General features: G+C 43.5%; 1 protein-coding gene across 1 annotated transcript; it reads left to right on the plus strand.

The window, feature by feature from the left end:
- Window positions 1-1,163: 1,163 nt before the first annotated feature.
- On the plus strand, window positions 1,164-12,659 carry LOC140995723 (uncharacterized; the record flags this gene model as incomplete). The annotated part of the gene is made up of 5 exons (XM_073465801.1): window positions 1,164-1,374; window positions 5,612-5,705; window positions 7,431-8,737; window positions 8,837-8,927; window positions 10,581-12,659. Coding segments are annotated over exons 3-5 (3,462 nt in total), but the record flags the coding sequence as incomplete, so codon positions are not given.
- Between the last annotated feature and the right edge of the window lie 97 nt (window positions 12,660-12,756).

The following is a 12,756-nucleotide window of genomic DNA, read 5'->3' on the forward strand; positions in this document are numbered from 1 at the left end:
TAAAAAAAACAGGAAGCTGAAAGAACAAGGTTTACTTGTTGATACTTCCTGTGTTTTACAAAGGTTTGTGGGGGGTTTTGTGTAAAAACAGTAATAAATACAAAAGATATAAATAAAGTGTTCTTCCAGTGAACTTTTATAAACTGTGAGTCCCGCTGTTTATTTCCACCTGTCTGATTAACTCTGTGGATCCGGATGGGATCTTTGGGATAATCCCATGTCCACCAGGAAGCGTCAGGTTCTCCAAATTAAGAGCAACATCAGCCCGGAAGTCAGGGTGATTTGCCTTCAAAATAAAAGAGTTGTACCTAGGGTTTATTCTCAGATTACTTTTTTTTCCTTATTAGTAACATAGTCCATTGGATTACAAATATATATATATATATAATCTGAATACTTTTGGATTACTTCAAAATCAAACACTGAAAATCTTCCAGTTCAGTTCTAACGATGAGCACAGTCACAAACACCTGAGTTACACAAATATTCTGTTTTGTCTAAAATCCTCAGACATCAAACTACAGTAAGTGTCCTGTGTGTTGCGTTCTGCAGCGTTTCTTTTGTGTAAGTTTCTTTTGCAGCTGTTTTTTAACGCTACATCGATGGTTTACTCAAAATGTTCATCTTCCATTTTCAATGTAAATAAAAGAAAGGAATACAAACTCCATTACTGCTACAAAGTAGAACATTTTTTAAATGTATTTATTTAATATGCAATTAAATTAAAAACAAAAACAAAAACATTGATTTATTTACTTTTTTATTTAATTTAATTACTTTTGATGCTTAATACATTTTATATCAGATACTTTAAGACTTTTACTCAAGTTCTATTCTAATGGGTGACTTTCACTTTTACCAGAGTAATATTGTAACATGATATCTTTACTTTTACTCAAGTATGTGTTCATAACACTGCTATAATCAAATCAAAATGTTTTTAAATGTAATCTGGGTTTAGCAGAGTGACTGATCTGATTACGTAATGAATTCACTGATTAAATGTGACACATGTATATTCATGAATACATTAATGTGTCTTCTTCTTCTTCAGTAACACAAATGTAATCTGACATCGGTGCCTTTTGATGTTTATGTTACATTTTATTTTGAAGGTAATATCCGGTTCTCGCTCTCGAGCGCGCGCTCATTGACGCTCGTGCGGGCTCTGACCAGTCAGGCGGCTCGTGTCGTCCCGCCTGTCAACAGCAACCTGAGCCGGGACGGGCAGCGCGAGGCTAGTTAGCTGCTCTGCTAGCCGCGGCAGTCACTAGCTGTCACGGCTCGGTACCAGTCCGCTCGGGTCCGGTCGATTTATCGTGTTCGAAGTTGTTCCGACGAGAGAAGAAGACGCCGGAGCGACTTTCCCGTCCGGTGAGTCCACTTGGGTCCGGTTGTTCGGCTCGAACCGTCCAGCTCCGCGCACCGTTTCCATTTTGTGAGTTCTTGAGTTGTTAGCTTGCGGCTGTTAGCAGCGAGCCGCCGTTAAAGTCTCAGACTCACTGAAGTCTGCGGGTCTCTGGCTGCGTCACGCTCACGCAACGCTTTTCTGGGGCTTTAAATGTCCGAGCAGGCGAAGTGTCTTCACTCTGGACCCGTCTCCTGCCGAACAGAACCCCGGGTACCGTCCACGATCTGAGGCGGCGGAGGTGAGCAGGACAGGTGGAGGAGGAGGGACACTTGTTGCAGATGAACTGGTTTTAATGGGTTCACTAATGTAAAACATCAACACATGTAGCTCAGTTAATCATTAAGAGTCTGCTGCTGTTAAATAATTCAATATAAATGATCTTTATAAATATTTCTTATTTATAATCTCACTGTAAAGTGTTCTGGTCATGTTTCACCTTTCATGACTTATAAAACCACAAAGTAGGTTAATTATTGTTATAACTGTCTCTTCCTTTAATATAAGTTATTTTGGAGGAGTCACAGTGATTCTGGGATAAATGTTAAATACTTCTGATTCTCAGTAAACATTTCCAGCTTTAATAACAGATATTAGAAACAGTTTTATCCGGATGTTAATGTTATTTTTCTGTGACTGAAAATAAACCTGTCCGCTCCAGTGGACAGGTGTGTGAAGAGGAGATGTCCTTAAAATGAACTTTACTTTATTTTCTAATTAAAACATAATTTCATGTGAATTAAAAGTGACTTAACTCTCAATATAAAACTGTTACCCATCAATTAAATATATTTAATGGGAATAAACACAATATAACTTTTGATAGAAAACTACTCCCTATTATGTGTGTTACATTATTTAAGTTGATACCTGATAAGGGTTTATTCTGCCAATTGAACCTATATTTAGATCAAATCTGAAGACTATAAATGTTACTACTAATGTTGCTGTTTTAATAAAGCGATTCAAGTGTAAATTACATTTTAATTTGAAATATAAAACACATAAAAGGTGGAATCAGTAAAGCAGAATAAACCCTTTAGTGCATCACGTCTGCAGAGTAGACAGATGTAGAAATGTTAGTAAAAAAATAGTAAGTAAAGAAATATATATATATATATATTTTACCTGTCTGTTATTCTGAGAATAAGAGGATACAACAGTTTTTACAGGTACTTCTCCTCTGTATTTTTATATACATTATTTGACAGGTAAAACGCAGGTAGGCACTGTGACATCTAGTTTAACAAATGCAACAGATTGAATGTGTAGAGGCTTCAGTATGTGGCTGGTTTGCAGTCCTTGTTCCTGGTCAGGCTTTTGAGGAATAAAACACACAACAATCTAAAATAAACCTAAAACCTTTCAATTAAACAGACATCGACAAGCAGACAACACAGACAGAGATCGCAATGATGACTGAAACTAATCGCCAAGAACAGACAACAAGTAAATAAAAGGTAATAAATGCCTGAATGCTCTGAGATCAGTTAATGTTTTTATTTCCTCTGCAATTTCAGATTTATGATGCTTTATCTTAAAATGATAAAGAGATGAAAAGATAATAATCAACTGGGATTGTGGACGAGGCTTTGTGGACCCACCAGCTGGTAGTGTCCAAATATCTGCTGTAGTTCACATCATGCGTGAAAGGGTTAACTGTTAACAGACCTGTTACAAACTTCTTTTTGACGGCGAGAAAACCTGAAAACCGCGTCCTCACTGACATCGATGTCTTGGATGACGGCTTCAGACGTTGCTCTGTCAGTTTGCATGTTTAATGACTGTAATTCAAAGCTTTGTAGTCGACTGTGTGAGAGTTCACTCACTCAGCAGAGGCTGTACTTCTTCTTTTAGGCGTTAATAGGTGAGTCGACGTGATTGTGTCTATTGTCTACGAAAGGAAACGTCCTGTGTGTAACTGGCTCGACCAGGTTACTGACTCCACATCTTTGTGTGTAACATAAAGAACAACAAACATTGTGCCGGCTGCCCTCTGCCCTGCTCTCCTCCTGCCTCTGCTTCCTGCTACACATCAAAGATACGGCGACTTCCTACAGATGCAAAGTGTCCAGCATATACGTGGTGTTAGAAGGACGACAGACTGTTGCCATCTTGACTTGTGTTGTAATGAGTTTTCTGTCTGAGGCTGTAAAAGGCAGACACTTTCCTAAATCCCCGCTGCGCTCTTCAACCCACCATCAGTGAATGTTTAGCATTCCTTCTTAGCGAAGGCGTTTCCTGTCAACATCTGAAGTTCAAGTTTTCAACTTTTCATTCTCAGTCAGCCGAGCACAAGTCAGTGTGTTTCCTCGGTATCGTCCTGTTTCCTTTTCTTTCCGTGTTCCTTTCTTTTAAACAGTGAATTCATGGATAGAAATTAATCAGATCCTCAGTCAGGAAAAGAAACTTATCAGTAAACTCATCAGTTGATGCACAGAGAAAGACAAAGATCACACAGAGTCACTAAACTGTTTACAGTGTTGATAGTTGGGCTGCGGCTAACAATCATTTTCATCGCTGATTGTTTCGATCAATTAGTTGTCTGGTCGGTAAAATGTCAGAAAACGGTGACGAGGACGTCCTCAAATGTCTTGTTTTGTCCACAATCCAAAGATATTCAGTTTACTGTCCTAGAGAAGGAAAGACACCAGAAAGTTTCCACATTTAGCAAGCTGCACTCACAAATTTGACATTTTGTTTCTTAAAAAGTTCCTCAAACTGATTAATCGACGCTCAAAATAGTTGGTGATTAATATAATACTTGAAAACTACTGTTATTTGACAAATCGTTGCAGCTGTGGCACCAACGCTGGTTTTATTGTTCATCGATGAATCATATCGCTTCAAATGAGGAAGTTTTGTAGATCAGACGTCTCAGGAGGTTGAAAACTGACTGTTATCAAACCACGCACATGTTCTTATCTACAGTATTTAACGATACTGTGTTTGTGTTTTTAAAAACATATTTCAAGTTTATTTCAAGGTTAAATGTGTTTGAGGACGTTATATCTTGTAAAATTAGAAGTAGGGCTCTAAACTAACAATCATTCTTATAATTAATAATGATTAAGCTGTCGATTAATTTCTCCATTAGTTGTTTGGTCTATAAAATGTTGAAAAATGTCAATCAGCGTCTCACAAAGATGACGTCCTCAGATGTCTTGTTTTGTCCACCACACAGCTCCAGGGTGTGAATAGTTTGGTTGCACTTGCGCCCAAAAATCTGTCAACCGCGACTAATCATTGGTTGCACCGGTGCGCCGAACATTCATTTAATCATTTAGTTTATTTTTAAACAATTTGATTTATTGCAGTTTCTTGTTGCAAGTGCATTTGCACCTTTATTCCTGTTAACGATATTTAGATAGTGTGTTAAATTATGATATCTTTGGTTGCACACGCACCCAAAACAGGTGCGTCTGAAATTAATATGATTTTGTATTTGAGGTTATTACAGTTTCCTGTTGTGCTGCGATTTAAAGGAGACGTATTTCTGTTAATGTTCAGGTCTATAATTGTATTTTGGGTAACGACTAGAATACGTTTACACGCTTTAAGTTTTGGGAGTTTTGTTTTCTGTGGGAGAGAGGAGCGTCTGTCGGTGTGGACTTTGACCTTTTTAATTTCCAAGATCTTTTACGTGCACAAGAACATAAAACACTCAGAGGTTGAGGTGCACCAGTGTGAAAAGTGAGTCTGCAGCCGCAACAACCCAAATATGTTCAGTTTATGGTCAGTGAGGAGGAATGAAACCAGAGATTGTTCTCATTTAAGAAGCTGGAATCAGAGAAATTAGACTTTATTTTCTTTAAAAAGTTCTCTAACTGAGTGATTGATTAATAGCTGCCAGACGAATCGTTGGCAGATTGGATTTACATGTGAGTGAGTGACGGCCGGTGAGAGTGATCGTGGAAACAATGCAAATATAAGAACAGGAGAAGATTTTCCTTTAACGATTTTCCTTGTGCCTTTTTCTGTTTCTTCTGTCTGGAGGTGAGAGGGTGTGACTGTGTACTCGAGTCTGTCTGTAAATATCATCATCATCTGTCTGTTAGGAGGCGTGAGAACATCTCAGTGAAGACGTATTTCCTCTGAAGCTCTGCTGTGATTTGACGAGTGTAAAGCTTGTGTGCCGTGTTGACACAGTGTGTGTGTGTGTGTGTGTGTGTGTGTGTGTGTGTGTGTGTGTGTTCCTCTCAGACTCCTTCACCTCCTTCCTCCTGTGTGATATGACATCGCTGCTCGGTTACAACAGAAGCCAGAGCTCCACGACAGACGGTCGACGTCCGGTCAGGTAAGATATGCCGAGCTTGTTCGCAGCACTTTGATCCAGCATGTCTCGGTTGTGTTCCTCGTTCTGAGGAGCAACAAATCTCAACACAGCAACATGTGGAAATGATTATCAGCTGTGAGGAAGGAGCCTCTTAAAGGGCTAAAACACACGGGCGGTTCAGTTCAGATGTTCTCTTTCTGTTTATCTCTGCGGCTACAGAAACAACTGATTATCGTCATCGTGTGTCAGATGAACTCCAGTTATCTCACATTTATCACGAACCTCCTTCACATTGTAGATAAACAAGTTCCTGAATGGGAGGAGCCGACTGTCAGCAGAGGAATCCCTCATTTAGTGTCAGAGCCTGATTTGCCTGCGTTACAACATGAAAAAGAAAACAGTGACATTGTTCAGCTGTCCGGCCCTTCGCCTGTCTCAGGATCAGGATTTACATACGTCAGTGTGATGGATTACAGCTGGTTATGAGGAGGGATGTGACTTTTAAGCAGTTACTTTTATAGATAGTTGGCTATCTTTACAATCATTTATCGGTTAATCATTAATAATACTTGTAGGATGTTGGAAGACTGTTTTAAGAACTGACTGGGTCTATGTTCAGTGCAAAATCAGAGGAGGCTACACGAGAAGAAAAGATCAAGTAAACACCAAGTTACATGATTGATAAACTCAATAAAGATGAAGAACAACACAGTCTAACATATTGTAACACCTTTTCTTACTTGCCAGTGTCGTAAAAACATCCAGTGGCAGAGTAAACAAAGTATGAAGCCAAACACAGCTATAGAATATGTAAAAATAAAGGAAACACATTTAAATAGTCGTCAGACAAAGCATTGTAACCTGAGCTCACCACCGACACAACTGAACCGAACAACATGAAGCAGCTGCTGAAACAATGGTTCTTTATCACTTCATTTTCATATGTCAATACAGAGGAAATGGGAGGTAATTGATAATGTAAATTATTACTGCATCATATTTTTAGTCTCACCAGTTTAAGGCTCCTGCTGTTGTGCATGTGGGACACTGGAGCGATGTTGCTTTTTCTGCTATTATACAACAAATTGTTTGCTTTGAGGAAATTCTAGATATTAATTTATAAATAAAAATAGTAGATAGAGAGACATCCAAGGCTAACTGAGCTACTTGCTAACAGCAGCTAGTATAGAGTATAGTGAGCAGCAGGTAGCGGCTATGCTGTTATTTTGGATCTACCCTGGAATTCTGTCCGTTTCTTACAAACTGCAACTTTTAATAGGTTTTTTTCTCAGCAGACATTTTGACTTTGACAACATCAACACGGCCTCTGTTCTTGTCTGTTAGCCATGACAGTCTGACAACACCACAACCATCGTTCACTGAATTATTCACACCTGAGCTTTTCGTACTGTGACATGTCAAAACACGTTTCATGAAACAGGTCTGTCAGTGTGACGACAGATTGATTAACCGTTTCATCCCTTGTTCAGCTCTCAACACATGTGCTTTAACGTACGCGAGTGATCCATGAGCTTGTGTAAATATCTGTCTCGGTCAGGTGTATGATTGTGCTGCAGGCACTCCCAACACAAAGTCCACAGTCATGGGTAGATAGACTGAGAGCCAGGAGCCTAATTATGGCTTTGATTTTGCATGATGTTGCGCTGTGGTTGAGCACATCAATAATAAAAATGACCAAAGATCAGTTTGTGTTTGGTTAGTCTGAGCAGAACTTTGTCTTTACAGGTGCTGTTGAAGAGGATGGCTGCGGAGGTGGAGGTTCAGACTGGGGAGGTGGGGAGGACGGTGGTGGGAGGACGACTTCACCTGAGCCCCCTGACGGACGCCAGCAACAGCCTCATTGAGATCCCTTCCATCACCCAGTCCCATATCATCACTCCAGAGCCCAACAAACCGGTCCCGGGCCCCAAACCACGGCTCACTCCTAAACCTTTCACTGTGGAGAGAAACGCTACTATTAAGCCCATAGTTGCCCCGAAGCCCCAACCCAAACCTCGACCAGAGTCCACTCGCCCTGCCGGATACAAACCAGAGCCTCCATGCAGCCCAAAACCACAACAACCAGCTGCTACTGGCAAACCCAGGACGGTTTCATCCAACCCCAGCCGACCTGCCTCTACCTCCTTTAAAACATCTAATAAGTTGACGAGCGGACAAACAACCAAGCCAGTAGCCCAACCATTCAAACCGGCACCTTCTCTGGACCTTGGAGACCCCAGTAAACCCAGTCCTCCGGCTCCAACCGAGAGGCAGAAACCTGCTGCATCAGGCTTGGCCTACTCCAGGAGCCTCAGACAGCTTCCAGCAGCTGAGTGGTCAGGAACCACTAAAAGGGAAGACGAGAAGGGACAATTGGCATCTGGCAAAAGTGGGCCCTCCATCACCAGAGCCAAGTCCATGGGTTTCCTGGCTCAGGTCGGGCAGGAGGAAGAAGAAAAGGAAAAGGCTAAACCTGAGGCAGCAGTGCGGATGCGACCTCAGCCCAGAGGCTCCAGGCCCAGACCTGTATCTGCCATTTTCCCCGACAGTCCAACCAAGACGGAGACGCCAGTTCCTTCCCCTCGCTGGACCGGGAGACGACCACTTTCAGCTGATCTCACTTCTAAATTTGAGTCTATCGGTCTTTCCCTGCACCGTACAAATGCAAAGGCAGATACTAAGGAGAACACTCCCGAGGAGAAGGCCCTGCCGCAGAAGAAAGAGCCGGAGAAAACCACATCACAAAGTACTGAAGGCGTAGCTAAGCCTGCCGTCTCAGACCAAAGCAACAAAAAGACAGAAGACGTGACGGTGAAAGAGACGGAAGAGGACAGACGTACAGGCAGCATCAAGTCCAGGATCAGTCTCCTCCTCGACTCCTCCTCTCCTGCGTCCGATCTTCCCTCTCCGGGGCAGTCGGTCCCTGAAAACGAACCAGCAGTGGGTGTTAAACAGCTCATCAAGCAGCTGACGGAGGACACGACGCCGACTCAGAGCCCCGTTGTGAAACCACCTCTGAGGCCCCGCCCACTGCCCCTCGACCTGACTAAAAGGTAAGAGCTGCTCTTCATGTCTCTGCCGCATGCTTTTGTCTCATGTCTTTGTTTGATTGTCATGCATGGCTTTTGTCTCGTGTGATGTATGTTCTTCAGGTTTTCATCCGAGAGGTCACCTGACCTTGGCAGTGTTTCCCTCAGTGAGGCAACAGACCGCCATGACATCAGCAAAGATCCTCAGAGGAGGGTAAGAGGGAGGGAGAGCGTGTGAGGCACTGGTTTCTGTTGAACTACAGCTGAGTGATGGGAAAACCTTTGACTTTCTATCCTTTTTTCTTGTCCTCTCTTACAAAACTCAGTAGAGCGCATACCTCTGCAAGGCCCGACAGTCCCCTTTAATTCAATCAAGCCTAATCCAATATCAATATATTTAAATCAGATAGATCTGGATTTTTATTTAAATCTGCATCTGATTATAGTCACTCACAAATACCAGCTGCCTAATTACGCCTGATTGTTTTCATCAAGATAAGAGATATTAATGAAAATGCCAAAAAAGTCCTTTTCTCACAATGTTAAAGAAAGTGAGAAAGAAATTCCTGATCTGAGCCGAAAGTTAATGGGGTCTGTTCTGGGCTGCGACCCATCCTGCATCCAAGTTTCATGAAAATCTGTTGAGTAGTTTTTGTGTTATCATGCTGACAAACCAACCAACAAACAGACACGGATGGAAACACAACCTCCTCGGTGGAGGTAGAAGACACCAAGAGAAAACTTTAGGATTGATGAGAGGTTCGGGGGTCCGCCCTGAGAAATTGAACCATTGTTACCTCCACCAAGGAGGTTATGTTTTCACCTGTGTCCATTTGTTGGTTGGTTTGTCCTCAAAAACCCCACTCACACCTGCTAACATCTGGCTTTGTGTGCACTGTGAATGTCTATAATCAGGATTTACTCCCGGGTCAATTAATCCTGCTGTAGTCGCGGGTATTTATCGCCTCCAGGTCGGCTGTGATGTGAGCACGCTGATTTACTCTCCCTTCAGGCGCGATGCTGTGACGTGTGTTGAAGTTAAGGCTGTTGGCTTGTTAATATTTCCAGCCGTCTCTTGATATCATGATATCATTAAGTATTTGAGTTTGTACATGGATGTTATATTGTCTGTATTTAGATGGACACAAGTGGACATTGATAATACACTGATGGAAAGCAGACAGTCATTTTTTACCTGTAAGATGAAATGAAAGTAAAATTAAATCATCTAACAACTAAGCAACCAACCACCAGCATATTATCTTTCTTCCTGTTTACACCTGAGCAGGCCCAGTGTGCGTGAAGTGTCATATGATACGTGTTTTCAGGTGTGTTAGTATGGGTGGAGATTACCCTGTTAAAACCCTGTTTTAAAAATCCCCATGTACCTTCGCATGCAGCCTGAGAGTGCTTACACTTTACAATCAGTGTGTTTGTCTGCGTTTAGACGAACATTTCCCCCGGTGGAAATGGGGCAGTGCAACAAAAACAATCGTCACTGCTATAGTTGTACAAAGCTGTGAAACCTAAGACAGCCGGCACATGAATCATCCCCGGTGGCTGCTGGTTATGAAACACACAAAGAGGAGATGACTGGGAAAAGGTCAACACAGAGAGGCTTTGATTACCACCTCTGCACCACACCCACTGTTATGAGGCCAACATGAACAAGGGGACACCGTTTCTACGCTGACAGTCGCTCATTCAATCACTTCAACTCCTTTGTGTGCTCTACTTTCTCCTGTTAAGTCACATTCGCTCTGAGTTTTAAAAGCTTTTTATTCCTCCCAGATGATCTGAATGAAAGTTAACAAGATAACTTGCTTTTAGCACTTAACAACTTCAGTGTATCTCTGACTTTTCTCAGATTGAAGAGTCCGCTTTCAGCCCCAGTGACCAGAGGACATTTGTGGATTTCAAAGATTCCCAAGAGCAGCTCAAAAAGGCGTCCACACCTGAAGGGCCTGAGGCGGGACAGACGTTTGGTGCCTCTTCCAAGGAAACAGGCGACATACAGACAGTGAGAGCATCCCTGTTTGAAAATGTCGTGGAGAGGCACAGTGTGCTGATGGTGGACGAGAGCAAAGCTGTAAAAAAGGTCAAGGATGCCCTCGGCAGCCCGTCGTTTAAGAGAGGAAGCAGTGAGGATGAGGGAACTCTGGTCACTGCCACCTACAGAGAGCCCATGTCTCCGTCAAGCCCTCTGCGGGTGGTGCATGCCTTCGACACTGTGCAGGCAGTGGAGGAAAACAGGGCGGTGAGTGAGAACATCCCATCAGCTCAGCGGGAGGATAAGGCCATGACGCTACGCACCAGGCGCTCAGAGGGGAGCCGGCCGGTACCAGAGAGGACGGTTGAGCCAGCTTCGGCTGTGACGCCAGAACATCAGCCACGATATCTGAGAGTGGGAGCCTTGCAGAAGTGGACCACGGCGGGGCTCGAACAAGAGGCCAGTGTGGATAAAGGCATGCTAAAGGAAGCAGGAAGGGACGTGGCTTTGGACAAAGACAGACAGAGAGAGGCAGAACAGGAGGAAATGGCTGCAGCACCTAAACGTTTAAAGATGCTCCAGGGAGAAGAACAGGCGAAACCCAGGGCGACCTACTTTGCTTTGACTGGACAAATGCAGGAGCCGTCTTCTCCTGTCGATGTAGGAGCAAGCATAGGGGACTCTGTACTGGGCAGCTCTCAAGGGAAGGCTCTTCCAGTAAGAAGGAATACAGATGAAGCTTTTGGAAAATCTTCTCAAGATCTGGTTGAGGAGTTGATGAAGAAGGGCCACATGTCACACGGGGAGATCAGACCAGAGGGACCGACAAAAGAGGAGATGATGGAAGTGGAAAAGAAAAGGGTACTAAAGAAGGAGGCAGAGAGACAGAAGGCAAAACGGAAAGAGCTTGAGAGGGAAAAACAGAGGCAGCTGGAAATAGAGAGAGAAGCAAATTTAGAGTTTGAACGAATGAAGGAGAGGGAGATACAACGGGAATTTGAAAGGCAGAGACAGAAAGCCTTCGAGAAGGAGAAACAGGAGTTTGAGGAGAAACAACGAGCGCTGGAACGGCAGAAACAGATAGAGCTTGAAAAACTGAAGCTGCAAGAATTAGAGAGAGAGAACCTGGAAAGAGAAAGGCAAAGGCAACAAGAGAAAGAGAAACGACGAGAACTGGAGAGACAGAGAAGGATTGAAAAAGAGAAACAGCGAGAACAGGAAAGGGAGAGACAGCGTGAACAGGAGAGGCAAAGACAAAGGGAGGAAGAGAGGCAGAGAGAGCTGGACAAGGAGAGACAGCTGCTGGAAATCCAGGAGGAGAAACAGAGACTGGCAGAACTAGAGAGAATGAAAGAGCTGGAGAGACAACAGCTCCTAGAGTTTCAAAAACAGAAGCAGAAAGAGAAGGAGAGGCAGCAGATCCTGGAGCTGGAGAAGCAGAGACTCAGAGAGAAGAAGGAGAGAGAGGAGGCAGAGAAGATCAGACAGATGGCGTTAGAACAGGAGATGTTGAGAATAAAAGAGCTGGAGAAAGAAAGGGAAAGACAACGGGAGATGGAGAAGGAGCGGCAGAAAGAGATCGAGAGGGAAAAACAAAAAGAGCTGGAGAGACAGAGACAAAGAGACTTAGAGAGGGAGAGACAGAGACGGCTAGATCTCGAGAGACAGGAATTAGAAAACCAGCAACTGAGACAACGAGAGCTGGAGAAGGAAAAGCAGAGGAAGGAGGAGATAGAGAGGGTTAAAGAGATGGAGAGACGACAGCTCCTGGAGTTCGAGAAACAAAAGCAGGCAGAGAAAGCAAGACAACAAGTCCTGGAGATCGAGAAACGGCGACTGAGGGAGAGGATGGAGAGGGAGAGGATGGAGAGGGAGAGGATGGAGAGGGAGAAGATGGAGAGGGAGAGGATGGAGAGGATGGAGAGGGAGAGGATGGAGAGGGAGAGGATGGAGAGGGAGAAGATGGAGAGGGAGAGGATGGAGAGGGAGAAGATGGAGAAGGAGAGGATGGAGAGGGAGAGGATGGAGAGGGAGAGGGAGAGGATGGAGAGGG

This window comes from Pagrus major, chromosome 5 (genome assembly GCF_040436345.1).
Source record: "Pagrus major chromosome 5, Pma_NU_1.0".
Lineage (NCBI taxonomy): Eukaryota > Metazoa > Chordata > Actinopteri > Spariformes > Sparidae > Pagrus > Pagrus major.